The sequence below is a fragment of the Cylas formicarius genome, unplaced genomic scaffold (assembly GCF_029955315.1).
Source record: "Cylas formicarius isolate icCylForm1 unplaced genomic scaffold, icCylForm1.1 PGA_scaffold_1__22_contigs__length_36826433, whole genome shotgun sequence".
NCBI lineage: Eukaryota > Metazoa > Arthropoda > Insecta > Coleoptera > Brentidae > Cylas > Cylas formicarius.
The window spans coordinates 4,699,990-4,723,627 of record NW_026844264.1 but is presented as its reverse complement, the minus strand read 5'-3'; the positions used below and the strand labels follow the sequence as shown (position 1 = coordinate 4,723,627).

The 23,638-nt window shown below is 36.1% G+C and overlaps 2 protein-coding genes across 2 annotated transcripts in view; one reads left to right on the top strand and one right to left on the bottom strand.

The window, feature by feature from the left end:
• LOC132696901 (protein odr-4 homolog) overlaps positions 1-11,554 on the top strand; it is a 12,571-nt gene extending 1,017 nt beyond the window's left edge. The window contains 3 exon segments of the mRNA XM_060662028.1: positions 9,703-9,879; positions 9,933-10,320; positions 11,357-11,554. Coding sequence (XP_060518011.1) covers positions 9,703-9,879; positions 9,933-10,320; positions 11,357-11,511 — 720 coding nt within the window. The 3' untranslated portion in view covers positions 11,512-11,554.
• A 7-nt stretch (positions 11,555-11,561) lies between these two features.
• The window catches only part of LOC132696904 (nuclear migration protein nudC), a 181,214-nt gene continuing 169,137 nt past the window's right edge, over positions 11,562-23,638 (bottom strand). Inside the window, exons 5-7 of the mRNA XM_060662036.1 lie at positions 17,740-17,934; positions 14,675-14,877; positions 11,562-11,745 (exon numbers count right to left, since the gene is read on the bottom strand). Coding sequence (XP_060518019.1) covers positions 11,694-11,745; positions 14,675-14,877; positions 17,740-17,934 — 450 coding nt within the window. The 3' untranslated portion in view covers positions 11,562-11,693. The remainder of the gene's footprint in view (positions 11,746-14,674; positions 14,878-17,739; positions 17,935-23,638) is intronic.

Genomic DNA, 23,638 nt, shown 5'->3' with positions numbered 1-23,638 from the left:
TGGAAGCCGAGTGTATGTATTCTAACAAATACCCAGAGCGCAGACAACCTGACAAGAGTATTTTTCGGCGTTTGTTATTTAATCTGAAAGAATATGGATCATTTAAGAAGCCTGCATTATCCCGACAAAAAACCTTCCAGTGAAGAAAACCAATACATTGTTCTACAATTCTGTTATCGAAAATCCACAAACTTCTACCAGAGAAATTGAAGACCAGAATGGGGTAGCTAAATCTACAGCTCAGTTTATTTTAAGGAAAAATGAATTTAAGCCTTACAAATTCAGAATATGTCAAGGATTAAAACCGGGTGACGACGAACGACGTAGACATTTTTGTGAGTGGTATACCAGGATGTGTGATGAGAGTTTTAATTTTCCATATAAAGTGATTTGGTCTGATGAAAGTATGGTGACCAATAACGGTATTAATAACAGGCGCAATACACACTATTGGTCGCAACAAAATCCACGTGTTAATAGACTATCCAGACATCAAGTTCGCTTTGGGTTTAATATTTAGCGTGGGATTTTTGGTAGCAAGATTATAGGCCCTATTTTCTATAATAATTCCTTAACTTCCGAGCGGTACCTTGACATCTTGAGGCACGATTTAGAAGATGCCTTAGATGATTTACCGCTAGGCGCTGTGCAAGGCTGCTGGTTCGAACAAGATGGTGCCCCAGCCCATAACTCCAGAGAAGTTCGCCAATATTTAACTGAACGGTTTGATGGAACATACATTGGGACTTACAGTGAAACACCTTGGCCTCCAAGGTCCCCGGACTTAACTCCCTTGGACTTTTCTTATGGGGCTACATAAAAAATGAGCTATTCAAAGAATGTTTTGACAACGAGGAACAATTACGTCAATCAGTACGAGCAGCGTTTAATAAAATTACTCCTGAAATGTTAAGTCGTGTTTTGGAGTCTACCGTGAGACGGGCGTACTTATGCCTAGAAAATGGAGGTCATTTATTCGAACATTTGTTATAGAATTTGTTTTTCCATTTTCTTTTGCCTTTCATCGTTCGGATCTCATGGCCTACTACAATAAAATACTAGAAATGTATTAAAAATCCATTTTTCTGGATAAAAACATAAGTAACCGTATTGTATCGTACATCGTTGAATTCGCAATGAAAAGCACAACCTAATACTGTGTGTACTTTTTTTCCGTCCCATAAGAAAAATCAAAGTTGATGGTGGTTCCATGGAATCGAAACGCTGTAATGAAAATTTGTTAACGTCAATTTGGAGAGATTAAAAAGTGCCAATGGAAAAGTGTTTTCCGTTTTTTCATATCTTTTCAAATAGCTTTAAAAAATAATAAAAACGAAATCGCAATATTTCGGTTTTTCTCGGATATTTCCGGAACGGCTTGGAATTTTCAAATTTGTAAAACGGGATCTTGTTCGGTATCAAAATGCGCAACTTTTGTCTAATTTAACCGACACTGTATCTCTTATAGTTTCCGAGATCCCCATGCTGTGCATGCTTATCTTGGACACACTGTATATATATATATATATATATATATATATATATATATATATATATATATATATATATATATATATATATATATATATACTATACTCCGGGATATCATCCGTTCGCTCGTTGAACTCCGACTGGAATCCTGCAAATCCTGCATCCGACTGGAATCCTGCAGACGTTTCGCCAAAATCTCACTTGGCATCTTCAATGCTCGCGCTCCGAAAACACTTCGAACACTGGGAGGTTATCGGCGGTGCGTGCGGTATTTATACTCTACGCCGGAGATGGTAACGGTGCTGCTTGTGCGTGGGGGGAGGTGGCTCCGCCCCCTGAATTGTCGCGTTGTTAATTTCGCCCGATCGTAGTTGCGATGTCCCCGTTGGCTGCTGCGCATCGCTCTGCTGTTTGATTATCGTTCTCCACGTGTTGGATAAATGCAGAGCGTCGTCTCTCGTATTGAGGTGTCCGGACTTTTCTATTTCGATGGCCTCTCGTATAATCCTAGTCCTAAAATCAGGAATATTAGCTATTTGTTTGCAAGTGCCGAAATCAATTTTATGGCCTGTCTGATGTTGGTGCTGAAACAAAGCAGATGTTGTTTGTTTGTTTCTTATGGCTAAACGATGTTCCTCGAGCCTGGCTGAAATCCTTCTGTTGGTCTGTCCCACATACGTCAGGCTGCACGATCCGCATGCTACACTGTATACTTGGTTTTCCAGAGTAATTTTTTGTTTTGGGTTTCTTAGTATTGCTCCGATGGTATGGTCAGGTTTGTATGCCGTTGATATGTCGTGTTTCCGTAATATTCGGCCGATTTTGTCAGTAACCCCCTTGATGTATGGCAGGACAGCGATCGATCTTCGTTGGGTCTCGTCCTGCACTCTCTGCTGCGGCTGTTGTTGTTTACTGATTGCCTTGCTGATGGTACGCCTTTGGTATCCGTTTTGTCGAAGACAGGTACTAATTTTCTTCAGTTCTTTATCTCTGTTCCTCTCGTTTGTGAGCCTGAAGGACCGAGCAATTAATGTATTTGCCACTGCCTGTATCTGTGATGGGTGGTGATGAGATTTAGCGTTCAGATATCTATTAGTGTGTGTTGGTTTCCTATAGACAGTGTGTTCCAAGTGTCCATCTTCGGTCCTTGTGATGTGCACATCTAAAAAGGGCAGACTGTTATCCTCTTCAAGTTCTATTGTAAATTGAATCCTTGGGTGGATGGAATTCAGATGATCTAGGAATTTCAAAAGCTCCTCCTTGCCAAAAGGCCATACAACAAATACGTCATCCACGTATCTTGTCCATAGTTTTGGCTTCAGATTTGCCTTCTCTATTGCTTTCTTTTCGAAGTAAATCATGAAGAGGTTGGCAATCACAGGTGAGAGAGATGATCCCATTGCTGCTCCATCTATTTGTCGGTAAATTTTCCCGTTGTGCATAAAGTAAGCGTTTTTCAGGCAATGTCTTGACAGATCCATTATGTATGGCGGAAGATCTTCGTTTTCTTCTATAAGCAAGAGTGCCTCTTCTACTGGAATACTCGGGTAGAGGGATTTGACATCGAAACTTGCCATAATGTCGTCCTTGTCCATCCTGAGAGAACCTAAAATCTGAGTGAAATGTTCTGAGTTTTTAACATAGGAATCTGCCTTTTCCACTATAGGCTGAAGTGCACTGGCCAGATGTTTTTCCAGCTTGCATAATGGTGAGTTAAAGGCGCTTACGATTGGACGCAGGGGAATCCCGTCCTTATGGATCTTTGGGAGCCCGTAGAATTTTGGGCAACGACTCGATTTTTCCCTCGGAATAAGCTTCTTCTTTGTATCCTCGTTTATTGATGAATCGAGAATTTTGGACTTAGTTGTTTTTTCCAAATATGTCGTGGGATCTCTGGTGACTAGTTTGTATATTGGGTCGTTCAAAATATCCTCCAATTTTGCATTATAATCCGACGTATTCATGACGACAGTGGCATTTCCTTTGTCTGCTGGCATTATTAGAATGTTTTCGTTTTTGTTTAGATTCCTTAAGGCTTGCATTTCTTCTCTGCTTAAGTTTGGCTGCGGTGGTTTTGACTGTCTTAAGACTCTGGCGACATCTTGCCTAATTAACTCCGCATCTTGTTCGTCTATGGTGGAAAGACTTGCTTCGACGTTGGAAACGATCTCTTCGACGGGTACTCTTTTTGGAGTTATTGCATAGTTAAATCCTTTATTCAGTACGCTGACTTCTGTATCGGAAAGATGGTATGCTGAAATATTATGAACTGTATTGCTTCGGTTTGTATTTGGCACTTGTCCTGATTTTTTGGAATTTGACTGAAGGATTTCTAATTTCTTCCACAGTTTTTTTGACGTGATGTCCTTGTCTTTCTCAGTGCGCCATGATGTTAATAATTCTATGCGGTCCCACAGCAACTGATGGATCTTGTTGCTCAGTTTCAGGTGGAGTCTGAAAAGTTGTAGCTCAGTCTCACTAATTTCGTACCGGGTCCGCCTGATCTGGTCTTGGAGTAGGGCCTTGCTAGCTTTGTCCAGGATAGCTTGTGTCTTTCTGGTGCGTGTATGATAAGACAACCTTGTAAATGTTGGCAGCAAGTTCTGGTTGCGGCAGTTTTTAAGAAAATTCAAGTTGCACAGCGAAATAACCCTCCTTTGTCTTAGTTTTTCATAACACTTGGTGGCTGTAAAGGTCTCCTTCCCGTAAAGGTGTATGATATTCTCACGTATTGATTCACGGATGGAAAAATGTGATGACACTATACTCCGGGATATCATCCGTTCGCTCGTTGAACTCCGACTGGAATCCTGCAAATCCTGCATCCGACTGGAATCCTGCAGACGTTTCGCCAAAATCTCACTTGGCATCTTCAATGCTCGCGCTCCGAAAACACTTCGAACACTGGGAGGTTATCGGCGGTGCGTGCGGTATTTATACTCTACGCCGGAGATGGTAACGGTGCTGCTTGTGCGTGGGGGGAGGTGGCTCCGCCCCCTGAATTGTCGCGTTGTTAATTTCGCCCGATTATAATGCAAAATTGGAGGATATTTTGAACGACCCAATATACAAACTAGTCACCAGAGATCCCACGACATATTTGGAAAAAACAACTAAGTCCAAAATTCTCGATTCATCAATAAACGAGGATACAAAGAAGAAACTTATTCCGAGGGAAAAATCGAGTCGTTGCCCAAAATTCTACGGGCTCCCAAAGATCCATAAGGACGGGGTTCCCCTGCGTCCAATCGTAAGCGCCTTTAACTCACCATTATGCAAGCTGGAAAAACATCTGGCCAGTGCACTTCAGCCTATAGTGGAAAAGGCAGATTCCTATGTTAAAAACTCAGAACATTTCACTCAGATTTTAGGTTCTCTCAGGATGGACAAGGACGACATTATGGCAAGTTTCGATGTCAAATCCCTCTACCCAAGTATTCCAGTAGAAGAGGCACTCTTGCTTATAGAAGAAAACGAAGATCTTCCGCCATACATAGTGGATCTGTCAAGACATTGCCTGAAAAACGCTTACTTTATGCACAACGGGAAAATTTACCGACAAATAGATGGAGCAGCAATGGGATCATCTCTCTCACCTGTGATTGCCAACCTCTTCATGATTTACTTCGAAAAGAAAGCAATAGAGAAGGCAAATCTGAAGCCAAAACTATGGACAAGATACGTTGATGACGTATTTGTTGTATGGCCTTTTGGCAAGGAGGAGCTTTTGAAATTCCTAGATCATCTGAATTCCATTCACCCAAGGATTCAATTTACAATAGAACTTGAAGAGGATAACAGTCTGCCCTTTTTAGATGTGCACATCACAAGGACCGAAGATGGACACTTGGAACACACTGTCTATAGGAAACCAACACACACTAATAGATATCTGAACGCTAAATCTCATCACCACCCATCACAGATACAGGCAGTGGCAAATACATTAATTGCTCGGTCCTTCAGGCTCACAAACGAGAGGAACAGAGATAAAGAACTGAAGAAAATTAGTACCTGTCTTCGACAAAACGGATACCAAAGGCGTACCATCAGCAAGGCAATCAGTAAACAACAACAGCCGCAGCAGAGAGTGCAGGACGAGACCCAACGAAGATCGATCGCTGTCCTGCCATACATCAAGGGGGTTACTGACAAAATCGGCCGAATATTACGGAAACACGACATATCAACGGCATACAAACCTGACCATACCATCGGAGCAATACTAAGAAACCCAAAACAAAAAATTACTCTGGAAAACCAAGGAGTATACAGTGTAGCATGCGGATCGTGCAGCCTGACGTATGTGGGACAGACCAACAGAAGGATTTCAGCCAGGCTCGAGGAACATCGTTTAGCCATAAGAAACAAACAAACAACATCTGCTTTGTTTCAGCACCAACATCAGACAGGCCATAAAATTGATTTCGGCACTTGCAAACAAATAGCTAATATTCCTGATTTTAGGACTAGGATTATACGAGAGGCCATCGAAATAGAAAAGTCCGGACACCTCAATACGAGAGACGACGCTCTGCATTTATCCAACACGTGGAGAACGATAATCAAACAGCAGAGCGATGCGCAGCAGCCAACGGGGACATCGCAACTACGATCGGGCGAAATTAACAACGCGACAATTCAGGGGGCGGAGCCACCTCCCCCCACGCACAAGCAGCACCGTTACCATCTCCGGCGTAGAGTATAAATACCGCACGCACCGCCGATAACCTCCCAGTGTTCGAAGTGTTTTCGGAGCGCGAGCATTGAAGATGCCAAGTGAGATTTTGGCGAAACGTCTGCAGGATTCCAGTCGGATGCAGGATTTGCAGGATTCCAGTCGGAGTTCAACGAGCGAACGGATGATATCCCGGAGTATAGTGTCATCACATTTTTCCATCCGTGAATCAATACGTGAGAATATATATATGTATATATATATATATATATATATATATATATATATATATATATATATATATATATATATATATATATATATATATATATATATATATATATATATATATATATATATATATATATATATATATATATATATATATATATATATATATATATATATATATATTATTTTTTGTTAAATGGTTTTTACTCTTAAGGCAAACTCATGGGATTCAGAAATAAATGCCAATAATTCTAGAATTTATTTTATCAAACGTGCAGTTGTTGAAAAGGGCTCTTCTGAGGCTATTGAGCACATTGATTTAGATAGGTTGTGTCGCCGCCAAAGAGTGTTTTGGAATATCATAAGTAAACTTTATTTTTTCAACAAAATGAATTCCAAAGACGCCACTTTTATTGCAACAAAAGATAGCCAAATAAGCGTCTAGGTAACACTAGTGAAAAGTGTCAATCATATTAAAATAAGACCATTTATGTGTTTTGGTGGTCTTATTATTATTATTATCTAGGTGATGGAGTATCCTCCATTAAAACTCACAAGTCTTGGTGTTTTAATCAATGTTATTGTTTTTCTTTATTGTAATGTATTGCTTTGTAATATTCAATCATAATTGGAATCGGTATTGTTATTGATATTTTAACTATAACGTTGGCGTCTTGGCAATAAATTTGTATATATTTTGCTAAAAAAAGGAGGAAAATATTTGCAAAGATGACATTATTTTATTTTTATTAGTTTTGCTATTATAGGTTAAGACCGTTTAAACACGTATCTGCATATCGGAATTTAAGGTTATTTTGGATAAATTTCGCAGAAATTTTCTATAGAAGACATTGGGCGCATTCAGCGGACCTAGCAAAGCGCCCCCAATATGTAGCGGTAGTGACTGGCTACGTTATTTGAAGATTTAGATTTTTTTCAAAAGTACATCTTATTCAGTGTTTATGTGTAGTGCTGCTGATTTAACATGTGTTAATAAAGTGGAAACGCTTTTGTACTCTAGTACCTACCACATCAGAAATTAGTAGAAACGGACTTTATTTCAAAGCCAAAATTGGGAATTATCAGAACCAATTCGAATATTTGAGGATAATTAAGGTGACAGGTGTCAAATACAAAAAAATCAGAATCATCACGAGGACTGTAAGGAGTTATAAACTTATTCTTAGAATATTTTCAATTCCTACATTTGTAAACTTATTAAAAGAGGTCTATCTTAGACCATATCTAGTATGTTTCGGGGCAGGGAGACATTTGATATGTTTAGAAGAGGAGCTACCACACCTGGAAGTAGATATTGCAGATGAGGGTGGAAATGAGGAGAGGAACCAAATATGCTCTTACAACAAAGAAAATTATGTTTTTTAATTGTTGCTACTTTTTTTTGTAATTTACATAAGTGCAAAATTTAATTTCTTTCCTCCTGGATTTTCTTGCTTCTTTCAATGGCGTTTCGTAAGATGTTAATTTCGTGTACTTTCTCGATATTTGTCAGCCTTTGTTGTAGATAAAACATTCCACTCTTTGACTCCCTAGTCTTGGTACTTCTAAAATGAAAACATGTTATAAGCCTTTAATTTTTTTAATTATACCAATAAAAAAATTGTTGAAACTTAACCTACATACAAGTGATGCTCTGATTGGAGCTGTTTCCATCTGCGAAGTCACTGGGATAGCGAGTGGGTCCTTCTTATTTTCGGCAAGGAGCTTTTTTGATTATGACAGGAACCGCTGTAGAGGTATTGGGTTAGGAAGGTTAACTGTTTTGTTCTCCCTATGTATTTCATCAATCTGCTGATAATATTTCTAGTAAATTCTACCCCTTCCAGTTTTCCCTATATTTTTTTTTGATGTATGTGAAGATTTTTTTCAGGTTTCTCCATTTCCTGTCCAATATTTCCTCGGTTTAGTGAAAATACATTCTGTGAGAGTGTTTAAAAAAAATTACAGTTTGTTTGAAAAACAGACATACCTTGATAGGATCTTCGAAAACTCGCGGGGTTTTCGAGAAAACTTTCCCGGTTGGGACCCTTGAAAAAAAATTTTTTTGTAAGTACGAATAATGACATAAATAATAACAAATAACATAAATTTATTATGTTGGAATTTTGTACCCACCATCACTGTCAAATATACTCTAACCAAATTCCTCTTTCAAGACCAACTTCTACCGTCGCTTCGGTACCGCAACCTAGCACAAAATAAACTCGCCCCACCCCACAACATGTTGGATTTGTAGCGCATGTGCCACCGGATGTTTCCGCTACGGCTTTGTAAATTCAAATGTCCAACACGCTCCCAATCACAATCGCTACCGCTACGTATCAGCGCTTTGCTACGTCCGCTGAATGCGACCATTGTTGACAGTTATATTAGTAGTCAGTTATTTTCAATCATTTGTCACAGCTGACGTTCGCAATTTTTTCTTCATAAAATAGGGTACGTTTATAAGGTATTTTTGTGGTTTGATGTATACTTATATTATTTATTATTTGCAATAATCCCTTCTAGACAAAAAGTGTTACTACTTGGAGACGCGGCGCTTAGCTGCTATTTAATGGGTTTTTTGCGTAGACAAAAACTAAGATCTCAGTTTTGAAAAAATTGGCTTCAACTAAGAAAAGGTGCAGGTAGCTTGGCTCTTTTAAATAACGAATTAGCAACTGAAGATCCTGAAGCAAATAAAAAATTTCTGAGAACTTAGCCTAAATATCCTGTACAGTGACGCCAGGTTTTATTGGGCGAGGTTTAGAACATATGGATTCTAATGTCCACTTCTCTTTAGCTCCATGGCATTGCTGCTTTACGTTTTGAAGGACAATCAGAAAAACGAAAGTTATGACAAAAAAACTTGAAAATACGCACGAATAAACAAGCACGATAAGAGTAATGGTCCAAGCACATACGCCAATATTGTTATGATAATATAGAACATGTTCTATATTTATATTTTTACAATAATTCTGTGTCGTGTAAAATGGCAAAAAATATTAAGAAAAACGTAAGAGAAATTTCACAATATTTTTCTGGTATAAATTTTATTTGTAGTGATGTCGCACAACGTTGACTAGCGGCGACACAAGCAATCGAAGTCAATCTTTTTAGGGCAGCGTTGATGACCGAAGAAAAACCCTTTTCACCGTTATAAACTATAAGTCATGAATGACCCTGTTACTTATCCTTGCGGTACGCTAGTTACTACTGGCTTGACTATTAAACTAATGTTTCTCTGATGTCTGTGCTATATTATGTAACAATATCCAGTAAATGTCTACAAAAATCAGGTTATTCTGGATAAAATACATCAGAATTTGGAATCGAGTATTATCTTATTTGACAACGACCTCAAAAACAAAGAAGACACGCTGGAAAACATCGGAGCGCAGAAAAAAGTATCCAAGAGTTCGCAGAATAAAATTCCCGAAAACAAACCTATTCAACTAACCATTTTCGAGCAATGCGTAAGTTACGATCGCTTCCTCGGCACCGTAGTCTCTACCCGTTAGGTTTCAAGGTGACCGATAGGGAAGAGGGCGTGGTAGAAGTGATCCACACCGGTGGTCACATAAGAGTGGTGGGGGAAGTAACTTGCCGACTGTGCCTTAACGCGAAAGCGTCGATCGAAGACGCGTCCAAGGCCGTCGTCGAGGACGTAATGCGAAGTTTGGCAACGCGGCTAGAAATGCATTACGATTCCCTCACGGAGGAGGAGCTCTCCGAAGACGTCAACAGCGTCCACGAACCGCCGAGGAGGGTTCTGATCCATTTGCCCGACGACAGTATGACAGTGTCGGACTATTTATTCCCCGGAGAAGGTCCAGAGGATGTCAGAGCGGCCTTAGAGGAACTGCTCGACGTCAAAGCGGATAATTTGGAAATTATGGATATCGAGGGGCAAGCGGGTAAGTTTTTGACGAGGGGAAAGTACTGCGGAGATTATTATATTGACTTTGCTTTAGTCTCTTTTTTGGGTTACAAGAAATCAAAAGATCTCATATTGGGAATTTGTTTTTAGCATGGTCAAGTGCAAGATTTTACACCGAAGCTTGTTTCTTACTTTTCACAAAATTGTTGCCATTTCTATTTCATTGCTCAAATTTTTGATTGGACATTCAGAAATCTCAGAGGGAAAGATATGCTACATGCAAAGTTGACAGGATAATATATAAAGTTGCCTCACTGTCAGCACAGAGGATTTTACATATTATTGTCTACATTGGACTTTAGAATTCGATATTTTAAAACTAATTCTTGACTCACTTTTTACTCAGTGTAATAAATAAGGAGCAGAAACAATGCAAGCGAAAAACCCCAACATATGCGAATTTAAACGCATACAATTTTCAGAATATATTGCACCGAAATGAACATTTTTATTATCTGCAAAATTTTGAACATTAACATTATTTTGAATAAATCCAAAACTATTTTTTTACAATTAAACCTTCAGAAATTCTACAATTTGAATAAATATAGGTGAAAAAAAAAGTAGAAAAAAGTTTTTTATTCTTAGATACACATATTGGAACGCATATGATTTTATAAATAAAACCTTACAGTGATAGAATATTTTTATTATGATATAATTAATTTAACAAAGAACTTTTTGATTTTACTGGCTTTTTAAATTTTTTTGTTGAAAATTAGGATTTTGTAATTCCCACGAATGACTGTTATGAAAATTAAAAATACCTCTACGGGTAAAGGTGTCCTCGTCAGTAAATAATATTTGCTTTTATGTTGTTCTGTAAACTATTTTTTTTTTCGCTCCGGACCTATAGAAACGAAAATGAACATCAGAGACCAAAAGAATAGCTTTTTACTGGCTTCTCGACGAAGTAATTGAAAGAATCCACTATTCTTGGGTTTTTGGTGTACGAATTTTGAGCAGTTGTGTCTGGGAATTGCGCATGAAAAAAATATCGAATTTTATTTCAGACATCAGCCAATATTATTCTGGGGTCGTCGACGTGAAAGCCGAAGAATTTTTACCAAAAATATCTGGCGATACCAACAGGCTTGTTTACCTTTTGGGAATCGTGATTGCCGCCGCTGTCTTAATCATTTCATTATTAATCCGCCTGTACTACTAGGATTCTGGTAGGAGACTTTTATTTTTCTTAATAAAACTGTCAGATTTTTAGTACGTGTTTTATTACGATAATTTAAAAATGTAATTAATAGGCATTATCCACAGTTTGATTATCCTTAACGAAATTATAGGTGGATAGCGCTTAAAGAAAACAATACTTATCCGTAAGAAATGGAAAGGTCGCTAATTAAACTTGCATTTGGAAAAGTCCATTTCGGGGTGCTGTTCCATGAACCTGAAAGAGTAAGAAAAATCATGCGAATATCAATGTCCCCAATTTATGAATTTTATATCTGAGGCAGAACATCATAAATTCCTACTATTTACAAATCTTCTGGACTCAGTGGTTGATGAATCGAACTGTCAACTTATTCAGAGCTTAATTGAAAATTATTTATATTATACTCTTTACTTGCTTATATAGGATTGGAGGGGGTGGAGCTAAAAAAGGGTCACCAGCATTGTCTTATAAGATTAATTCCCATATTGGTGAAGATCTGCATCGCGGTTAGTTTGCAATTCTACTTTCCTCCTACTCCTCTTTCATTAATGTGTGATCGACTTAGAAGACGTTTTCCTTGTGGGGCAGCTCCCTATATTAGATTTATCATTCTGTTGTCTGATATTCTTCTTACTTGACCTGCTCACTACAGATTCTTAGTCTTAGTTCGTTTATTATATTACTATCTGGTTCCCGATTAGTTTTCATTCGGTATTGTCTTGTTACTTCTTGTCTGGTTGGGCCGAATATTTTTCTCAAAATCTTCGTTTCACATTTCTCTTTATTCGATCTTTGTATGTTGTAATCAATCATCTATAGAGAACTTTTTTCTTATTCTTAGTTCTAAACCTATTTTTTCTCCTTGTTCTTCGAACCTTAGAAAAGTGTTTTCTGATGCTGCCATTTTTGAGTATAGCAGTTGATATGTCAACCTTGGCCGACCTAGTCGTGTATTCTAAATTATATGAAATAGTTGAGGTGAAAGGGAGTTACCCTGCTTAAGCGCTCACCTCACATCTTGTATCCCCGGGGACATTTTCATCAGAGATATATGTTTTTTCGGAAAGTCGATTGTGACAGTCTGGTCTATGGTGAACTTTTTTCGTCTCAACCCACACCTTTGCAGTCATTCTGCAATAGTTCTTTACTTATGGCTCGATTCTTTCCATTAAAATACTGTAGAGTATCTCATAGCATGTATTTAGCAGATTTATTTGGTGATAGATGAGGACTATCCCATCTTCCTTCCATACAACTGGTAGCAGCTCCATAGTTCTATCAGAGCCTGTGTTCTCCACAATGTTTTATATACTTTTATGTACCTGCTTATATACTGTTTATTGCAAGAGGGGCTAAAGCAGAGACCAATACTGATAAGTCGCGGTTAAGATCATTTGCTTGGTTAGAATTGATTACATGCAAAAATTTTAGTTTGATCGAATAAGATTTGATGTGTCATGTAGTTTCATGATTATGGTCAGCAACTGCTGATCAGTTTATTTGTCGTAGTCTTTAGGCTCTCCATCTCCTTTTAGCCTAGTTGATATTTTTCTATTTGGTGTTTCAAACGGAATCTACTTTTAAGATTATGATTCTAAAGAATTTTCGATCTCATTTTCTGTGGTGAAGTGTTTTCTGCAATGGAGCGCTGTGGAAATTATTTGAGAGAAGAGCAGATGTTAGATGTTTTAATTCTGGATCCAGTGATTCAGGTTGAGATAGTTTTGGTTAGTTTTTATTAACTATTTTCGTAGAGAAAATAACGATTTTTGCGCATGCTCCATTTCACCCACTAACCTGCACTTTGCGCTATTTTCCTTTTAAACAGTAATTTCTACACCCTTAATTTTTAATATTTAACGAAATCTTAAGATATTTTGAGAAAATACTGTTGTAAAAATGCTACATTGAAACTTATAGATAATCTGGTAGCGGCCATGTTGGTTGTTGAATGCCGCCATTTACTGTTAAAAAAGATATCTTAAATCTCGCGCATGCGCATATTATTGCATAAGCTGCTATATTAGGATGATGTATGGAGTTTCCATAGCTAAGAAAATTCCAAAGAGATTCTTGACAATGAAGCCAAATAACTCCATAATAACTCTCGACTTCAGTAAGTTCTATTTATTAACAACTGACGCAGGTGGAATCCAGAAGATTTGTAAATAATATTACAGTAGCCTGTGGAAGTTCGTTTTTGAAAAATTATAAATCCTTTTTTAATTACTTATTAAATTCTAACTTATAATAAGAAAATGATTTCTATTAAAATTTGCGAATTGTAGTTCCCAGAGCCTTTTAAACATCGGTACATTAAATGTCAGTCGGTGGGAATTGCTAAACTAACCTAAACTCTTTTATCTGTGGATTTTGTGATAATTTTCCTTTCAAAACGAATATCGATTTTAAACCCAGTAATATCAAACCCCCTTGAACTACATCTCCATCTATGAACTACTTTTTTAAAACACGGATGCAAAAATTGTCTTAATGTTTTACTTTTAAATCCTCGTAAGTCCCATTTTGTTCGATAACAGCCAACCTTTCAAGTATGTTCTATGGAAGTGATACATTTCTGCAAAAAAAGTTTGTATTTCTAGGTTCATAAACAATTCTAAAAGACATAAGTACAAGCCTTATTTCATTTCAGCTAAACGAATGCTGAGCCAAATATGAATTTGTTCTGTTTCTTAATACGTTAGAGTTACAAATCATGAACTGTAAAACTTAGTCATATTTCATAGGCCTATGATGATTGTTAACGGTCCCGAGAGTTTCAGGTAGACTTACCTGTGCTTTAGTTTTTAAAATCAGAATTATAGTTACTTTCCGGCAGGTGTTGGTAGTTCGAAAATGCGCTTTTTAAAATTGTGAAACTTATTTTTCTCAATGCGTTCAAGGCTTATTATCACCAAAACTCAACATTTCAAGTTGGAAAAATAGTTGTGTACGAACTTGAAAGTTACCAATATACCGAGAGATTTTTGAGCTTTTAAAAGTAAAACGTTACTTTATAGAAGTTTCAGGTTGTGTGTTTTAATTTTATTCGTGTGTCAATAGCGCATCGTGACGCCACAACCGCGTCTGTCGATTTTCGCGGACTCTACGTTGATTCTAACTTCGAATGCGCGCAAAATAGATGCAAGTAGCTTATTCTCACTTTTTGATGACGTCCTGTTTTTTCTGTTCGTCGCTGGTCGGCAGCCCGAGTTCCTTTTGCCTTTGGTCGTACATCATCTTCTCGACCATGCCCCTCGTTTCGCCGTCCAAGTCACTCAGTTTAGACGGTTCCGGGTTGATTTTGCGCGTGCTTATTTCCGGATCCGAGGCCACCAGTTTGCTCCACCAATTCATTTTGTTGACCTGTCCCGGATAAAAAAAATCAGAAAGTTTTTTTTATAAGGGAATCCAACAATCCTGCCATCATCATCAAGCACAACACCAAAATGTGTTGCAAGAAATAGTAAAAGTATAAAAAATATTCGCACAGGTCGTCCCTTAAAGTGAAATCGGACACAATTTAGGCTAACAGGCTTGGAATGTTTTTTGAGTATTTACTGAAATTCAACAAAAAAATTGTAACGGTTGATGCGCTTTTTTGACATATCTAAGCAATTTTTGCTTTTAATTTCCAAAGGAAAAGCGCTAATATTGTTAGACGCACAAAACTATCACCTAAATCAGATAAACAAATCAAGGCAAAAAATCATTATTGACAAATTCAAATATTTTATTAGTTAAGAATGCAATGAATTAAAACTTGCGCATGGGTTCAGTCAATTCTCTCGACGAACAAAATGGCTAAGTAATAAAACATTTTGACTAGTTGAAGGATGACAGAAAAGATTTATTAATTTTATTTTTCTATATATATATATATATATATATATATATATATATATATATATATATATATATATATATATATATATATATATATATATTATATTTTAAATTTTGTTTTGAATTAGTTTCAAAATTATTGTTATTGTTTAAGTTTTTTCATACCAATTCATATATAAACTTAATAGTTTTTCCAATAAAGGTAGGTCACTCATATTTGATATTAACGTTATTCGAAGACGACGTAAAAGAAATATGCAGATATATTTGGATCATTTTAATATAAAAATCTTGTTTTTCTCAAATTAAGTTATTATTTTTTCTGAAAGATCTTAGAAAATCTCCAACTTTTATTTAATATATCATATAATTATGTTTAATATTTATTTACCAACTTTTAAGATTTACCCTTCTTGCTCTCTAAGACTATTGCTATAATATTAGTTGGCCATGACAAAACTATTAGCCAACAGGGCTCTAGTCAGATTGAAAAATGAACAGTATAAGGAATTTTATTAGAGCTGTAGATAAAGTAACAGATAGTTATTAGCAATTTTTATGAAAGTAACGGCCAAATTTTACATTGACAGAAAACGTAAATAATATTAAACACCTATTACTACAAATTATCTTATTTTTAATGTTTAGTCTTTTTCGTATATTTTCTTGGACGTTCCTTAGTATAAAGTGTTATTCTTCTGTACGAGTTCCGAAAATTACGTTCCATACCTTCTGGTGTTGCAGGGGGATTCGCATAAACATGATCTTTAACACATCTCCACACAAAAAATCTATTGGCTCCACACAAAAAATCTATTGGTGTCACATGATCGAGGGGGCCATATTGCCTGTTGTGTTTTAAAGTGTTTGACTCCACACTACACATTAAGTGACCAATGGTTTTGGTTTTGCACTATCGTCGCCATCGTGTCGTTCTGAGAACTAAACGGAGTCGATATTTTCATTGGGATTTCCCGTTTTTTGGTAAATTCATAGATAACACTGTTCGATTATTATTTAAAATATTTTGAAACATTTTAAAACAATTGACGACTGTCAATTTTCCAGCTAATATTATAGAAATAGGCAGAAAGAAGGGTAAATATTGGAAAAGTTAAAACCAATCGCAAAGTATCAAAGTATATGACATACTTAATAAATATTCTAGGTTTTTTCAGAAAAAATAATAATATATATGGTGTGCTATCTAAGAAAATCGAGATTTTTCATCTAATTCCAATTCCGTTGCATATATCTTTTACGTAATCTTCGAATAACGCTAATATCAAATATGAATGACTTTATTTCAATTATTAATTAACTTTTAATTTTTTTGCAAGTGTGAAAACTAGTGTTTTCACAAAATATTAAAATATTAGAAAATCTATTAGGTTTAGGTCTGAATTATTAGTAATAAAAAAAGTGCAAGAATTTCAAAACCAATTCAAAACAAAAATTTAAAAATAGGGCGTTCCATTTAAAATAATGTATGTTTTATTCGTCAAACTTTTCTGAGCCGCCCTGTATACTTTAAAATAATTTTAAATTGTGCATCTTAATAATCTTTACAACTTTTGTATTTACCCTATCTTTGACTCATCCTGTACAACTTTAAAAAGTCAACAATTGTGATTGTAAGAATTTGTTATCAGCAACATTTCAAGGCTAATATTTTAATTTTAATTAGGGCTAGCTATATTTTTATGGCATTGTACGTGTGATCTTGTGGTGCAAACCTGTGGTATCATGATTAATGCAAATTTTATAACTATCTTGCATTAAAAAACGAAATCTAGCTTTCTTTATTCTTCTATTTTCAGTTATAGGCCTGGTGTATACATACATAGACCGATATATTTTTTCGGAGCACATACCAGATGCATATTGGGGCATAATTTAAATTTGGAATAATTTCTATTTTGTGTTAAAATGTGATGTTCCATATTTGCTTCTTGCCAAAATTTTAAACAGTTGACTTGAAGAAAACAAACATATTTCAGCAGCGTTCCCTTTAGCTTGGCATGTGGGTGCAGAAAAAATATCCCACATAAAAATAACCATTTTTATTGTAACATCTAACTGAAAATCTTCACCGTACTTTTGCCATAAAGTTATTGATGCTGTTATGCCCAATCAAATTAGAGTGCATCTGGATGTTCAGGTGTACCTCGCCCGTAATGCAAAGCAAAAGGAGACACAACATTAACACTTCCAAAGATTAAAAATTAGCAAATGTTAAAATACTCTTCTCTTTCATATAAAAACATTCCAAAACCAAAGTCCAAAATTTCCAGAATATCTAAATTGAAAAGACTAATCGTAAATTCAAGGCGTCGCTAAGAAAAAAGCGATTCTTCGCGGATCCGCCATTTTGTCACCAACCTTTTCCAAATTGAACAGCAACAACTTCCCGTCCTCGATGACCCACGTCGACTCTTCCATTTTGATCTCGTGCTGGAGATCGTCATCGATGATCGGGGGCTGGCCCTTGACGCCGCAAGTCAGGTGCCTTTTAGTTAATTTCACCACCACGTCCTTCTGTTTCGCCCTGAAGCTAATGTCCAGAGGCACCCTCAACTGCAAACGACGATTTTTTTTTTTGAATAAATTGAAATCAAGCGTACCGTGTGTTGGCAACATTATTGCATTTTTCGTGAACAATTTGAATTGTCCAAAAATATTGAGAAAAGTTTAGAGAGCTGTCAGGTCCCGATATCAAAGACAAGTTTCCATGTGTAAACTATTTACATATGTGATAAATTTAATAATAATAATAATAATAATAATAATAATATTTATTAATTAATTAATAGCAATTTATGAAATCGTCAGCAAACAACACCATCTTATATGTATACAAATCATTACATACAATTTAAATGGAAAATTCAACACCAAGACTTTATCATTGAAATGTAATCAAAAGGGTAATAACGCTAAAAAAATAATTTAAAGGTTCTATTTAAAGTCATATTGCCAAGTTTGTTGGTCAATTTATTTAATTTATCTTATCTTGTGCTTCCGTTTCCCAGTGCGGGACCCCAATTCTTGATAAGTCGCCGGCTTTTTCTGGATCGGCCTCCTAATCTCCTACCATCTGATCTCCCAAAAAGTCTTTATTAGGATGACGTGCAGATCTTATTCGATTAGCTTTTATGTGCCTGACTACATTTGCCCCTGGAAGACAGTATCGCTAATTATGCATTGGGTCGTTTTCTCCATGCTCTTGTTTTGTCTTTTTGGGATCTAAATATTATTCTAAGCACCTTTGGTTCAAATGCAATAAGTTTATTTATTTCGCGCTGCTTGAGGGTCCAGGTTTCGCTGCTCTAAGTAATTACCGGATGAATATTTCACTTGTACAATGTTAGTTTGATTCTTCTTTATAGCAGTTTAGATCTTAGGGAGTATAACGCTCTATTTACTGAAATTATTGTGATTGCAGCTCCTAGGTACTCAAATTCCTCGACTATTTCGAAGATGTCCTCATTAAGGGATATATTCTGCCTGGTTCGAGGTCTTGAATTCCTGGATAGTAATTGTAATTTGTTTTTTCTTCGTTTAATCGTACCCATCTAAGTCTCTTGTCCAATGTCCAATATATAAATCATCAGCAAAAGCCAATATTAGTTTTGAAATTTGATTTGCAAAACCTTGCTCCGCTGTTCACGTGTTTCCACACCAAAATATACAGGTGGTGGTGACAGATGGTCTCCTTGTCTGAACCCTAATTTTACTCTGAATCGCGTTGATGTTCTATTTTCTACCCTTATCAAACCAAATGTGCACATCTGATATTGATGTCTACATTATTATTGGATTATCTTCATATATCCCTTGATAATGCGGCTTCGAACGATAGGAGTAGCCAAATTCAGTCTCATTAAAAAAAATAATTATGCATAAAGTGTATATTTGCGTAGAAAGAAGAGAAAAAATTCAACTTACCCCTCCGTAAATAAAACTAAGATAAGTATGCAAGTATAGGATTTTTTTAAAAGAACTCTAGCAAGATTCTTCATGCGTTCGGTGGGTTTTGTTTTTTTTTCCTTTTTCTCCGTTTTATTATTCCTTTTTTTTTTTCACTTCCTTGAAAGTAACCGGGTTCAGTTCGAATGGAACAGATCAGTAGTTCATCCAGGTTGTAACTGAAAGATCTTTCAGATATACCAGACTGATGACGAGAAATAATCACTAGTTTAATTCAATTCAATTTTATTTATTAACTACTTGCTGCTAGGGTCAATTTTAACAGAACACCTACTATAAAAAAATAGATAAAATATACAAAATAAAATAAAACAAGATGTTAATAATAATAAAAAAGGCATAACCTAATTTGTGCAACATTTTCCTGAAAACCATTAAGGCAAACAAAAATTATTGATTAATTAACACATCAACCCTGCACACAAATCTACTCCGGTTCTGGGTGTAAGGTTGTCGGTCGGTTCTACAAAAAACTTCTTTAAACAAGATAGTTCTAACCTCGTTATAAAGAGGATATTTAAAGAGTACGCGGAATAGAGTTCCATTTTCGTGGAGATTACATATAGTGCAAAGCTCAATATGTAACTTGATCAGAAAGTTTAGACACGTTTTAAGTAAAGTGATTTTTAAATACCACACTTCAGTCGCAAGAGATAAGAATAAGATTTCGGCAACATTAGGAAATGTTTGAAGACGTTAGATCGGCCTTTATATAATATATATATAATAATATAGCAATGTTACTACGAAAACAAGTGACAATGGTACTATTAACAATCCGTACTAATGCTCTTCAGGAGATAATTTTAGATTTATAGACTATTCTATGTGCACTGTTGGGCTCTGGTTCTGCCTAAAAAACGAAGGGGAAGAGAAAGTAACTTCCTAGTATATCTGATCAATAAGTACTTCAATAGGATTATTATTTAGGGAGGAATTTGGATCACCCCGAAACGATTTTGGTTTTTAAGACATTAGCTACTAATTTGTGCGGGTATAATCTATAGAAATTGTCGATGCAAAGATGATATAAATAAATTGCCATTTGTAGGTTTGTCATGAACCTTTATTGGAATCAGTCAGCCCATACTAAATCAGTATGGGGGAGCAAACTGATGCAATTAACATTCTTCGTGGAGTTAGGTGCATCCTTTCGCCACTTATTTTTAATCTGTACTCAGAAGAAATCTTCAGTGGAGCCCTTGAGAATGCCAACATACAATACATACAATTCGATACGCAGACGATACTGTGATATTTATCGATAGCATACAACATATTAAAAGGGGTAATCAATATGGCTTAGAAATCAATCTTAGTTAAACCAAATTCATGGTAATTAGTAAAGAAATAGGTGCGATTAACAATACACATGTAGAAAGAGTTTCACAGTTCACATACTTGGGAAACATAATTAAAGAGGATTGGAATCACTTACAGGAAATTAGAATTAGAATAGAGAAAGCAAGAGCCGCCTTTAATCAAATGGCTAGAGTGTTTAAAAGTCACAGGCTTAACATAGACATCAAAATCAGATTTCTCAGATGCTATATTTCCTCCATACTTTTCTATTGAAAAAAGACTGTAAGTTTTCGAAATGTGGCTTTACAGAAGAATAGTAAGGGTTTCATGGGTGGACAGAGTGACCAAGAAAAAAGTACTGGAACGAATGCAAAAGCATTTAGAAATAATGAACACCAACAAGAGGAAGAATTTTAAGAGAAATAATTCTTTATTAACCACATATTGTACAATAATAATACAATTAATTGCAGCCTGTCAATATAAGGTAAAATACAAAACCAAAATATAAAAAGTATAAAGATGTAAAAAAAACGTATTTTATAAATAACACAGTAGTGAACAATAACAAATGTAAAGGACAACAACACGGAATATAAAAATCGTACAGAGAGATAGTATGCTATGATCTTCACATATTTCAGTAAGCCAAGGATTTTAATTTAGATTTTTTATTTTGAGAAACAATTTTCAATAAGCAACACTTTAATATTTGTTTTGAACACCTCAAAATCCATATATCAGTACCTATCTGACAGCATTTTGTACAAGTTAATGTTAAAAGAATTTTTGTCTGATGTAACAAGTCTGTGCTTTGGAACTCTTATAAGATTTTTTGCATGTGTTGGATAACTATGAGACACGCCTTCAAATATATTAGTAGGTTTGTGAATTTCTAAAAGATTATGGATGATATAGATACAGGGCAGTGTCATAATGTTATATTTTTAAAATATGGAGTACAGTGTTCATTGTGCTTAGCCCCAGCAAGAATTATTATAGCCCTTTTCTGTATCCTGAATATTTAAACAGCATTGACAAAGTTTCCCCATAATATTGTGCCATATGTTACGTGGGAATGAAATAAAGCATAATACACTGTCATTAGGGCATTTTGGTCTAGGCTCTCCCTAATATATAACAAATAAGCTGGAAGATAGTTTTCGGTTAAGAGATAAAATATGATCTATCCAGTCTGTTGATAAAAAACAACCCAATGCCCTCGCGCTGATATTGCGTTAGTCGTGCCAACGTCTATCGCCTCCCTTGATCACGCTGCCTGTCGCCTCCCTTGATCACGCTGCATAGACGTGACTGACCGTCCCGACGGCGCTTGTTTTCCAGACATAGGTTGCCCGAAGCAGTTAGTCGACCGCGACCGCCATTGACAATAGAATCGCTAAACGTCCCTTTAAGCCCATTTCACTATTAATATATTTCTTTATAAGTCGGTGTCCTCTTTGGACTAGCCTCTCAAACGATTTCTTTCGAGGAAATTTAATCTCTATTTTAACGCAAATTGTGTTTGTGATTAACTCGAATAAACTGATTTGTTAAACGTCTTAACTTTGTACCGTCGTCGCGTTGTGACGGATTATAGTTTGTGTTGTGTTAAACAGCTATCATTTAAAATAAACCAGCCCCGCCAGAATACAGTCCACACCCCCAACAAATCAACCCGTTAGATGGTGGTGAAGCAAGGATACGTTTCTCTTCCGCAGTCCAATTTCAAATAATTATTTTTAAAGCAATTGTGTGAAGGTGATTCTAATTCGGACCATATAAAGTAAAACTGACATCGTCCGCAAATAAGGCACAGTTGACAGACCCCAAAAAACGGCAGCAACATACACTATAAAAAATACAGGGCCGAGTACGGATCCTTGGGGGACCCCACTGGAGACCTTCACCAAAGAGGAATTACGTCTGTCATTGTCCACAAACTGTTCCCTGTCTAATAAATAAGATTCTGTTAGCTTAAGGGTTCCGCCGCGAAATCCATATCTAAACAGATTCTGCTGAAGAAGACCGTGCGAGATAAAGTTGAAGGCCTTGCTCAGGTCACACATTGTCAACCCCACCCGATTTCCAGTCTCAAGACCCACCACCACATCTCCCACAACCTTACTTATCGCTTGTATGGTAGAGCGCCCCTCCCTAAATCCACACTGCTCATTCCCAAAGATATCCTGCAGCTAAAAAAAAATTAACTATTTGTGGTTTCATAACCCTTTCATATATCTTACCGATATGTGGCGCTATGGATATGGGGCGATAGTCTCCGGGATTGTTAATGTCACCGCTCTTGAAGATTGGAATAACTTTATTAATTTTTAAAGTATCTGGAAAAATGCCATATTGAATGCACTTATTAAAAAAAAAGGTAAGTGGGATTACCAGAACATCTATAAGATTTTTTAGTAAATTCACATTGATTTCATAAGAGTCAGAGCAACTAGAGTTTCTTAGACTGAGAAGCGATCCTTTAGCTCTAATTCAGTAACAAAATTATGTGCAAAATAACTTTCATTAAAGGGTATTTGACTAATTAAACCACTTTGAAAGTCCGTATCAATATCAAGCAGCAGCAAGATATTATCAGCAATGGTCTAAAAATAATTGTTAAACTCGTCACTGGTGACGTTTGAGTTAATGGATTTTTTAATATAATTCCGTTCATAGTTAATGACTACGGGGGCCTATTATAGGAATTTAATATGTATTTGTTATAAGCTTGTTTTTTAGTTGTTTTTATCTCGTTTTTATAATTCTTTTGGATGATTTTATATCTGTGTATGTCCTCGTTTGTTTTTGAGACCAAACTTATCGTTTCAGCAGCCTGGACTCGATTTCTGAGTTGTTTTAGATCTTGCGTAAACCAGTTTAGAGGCGATTTTTTGAACTGACATTTTTTTGACCTAGTGAACAATCTTCTGTATCTGCTGTTGACTGTGGTTTCTATTTTGATATACTGAGCTAAATGATCAGG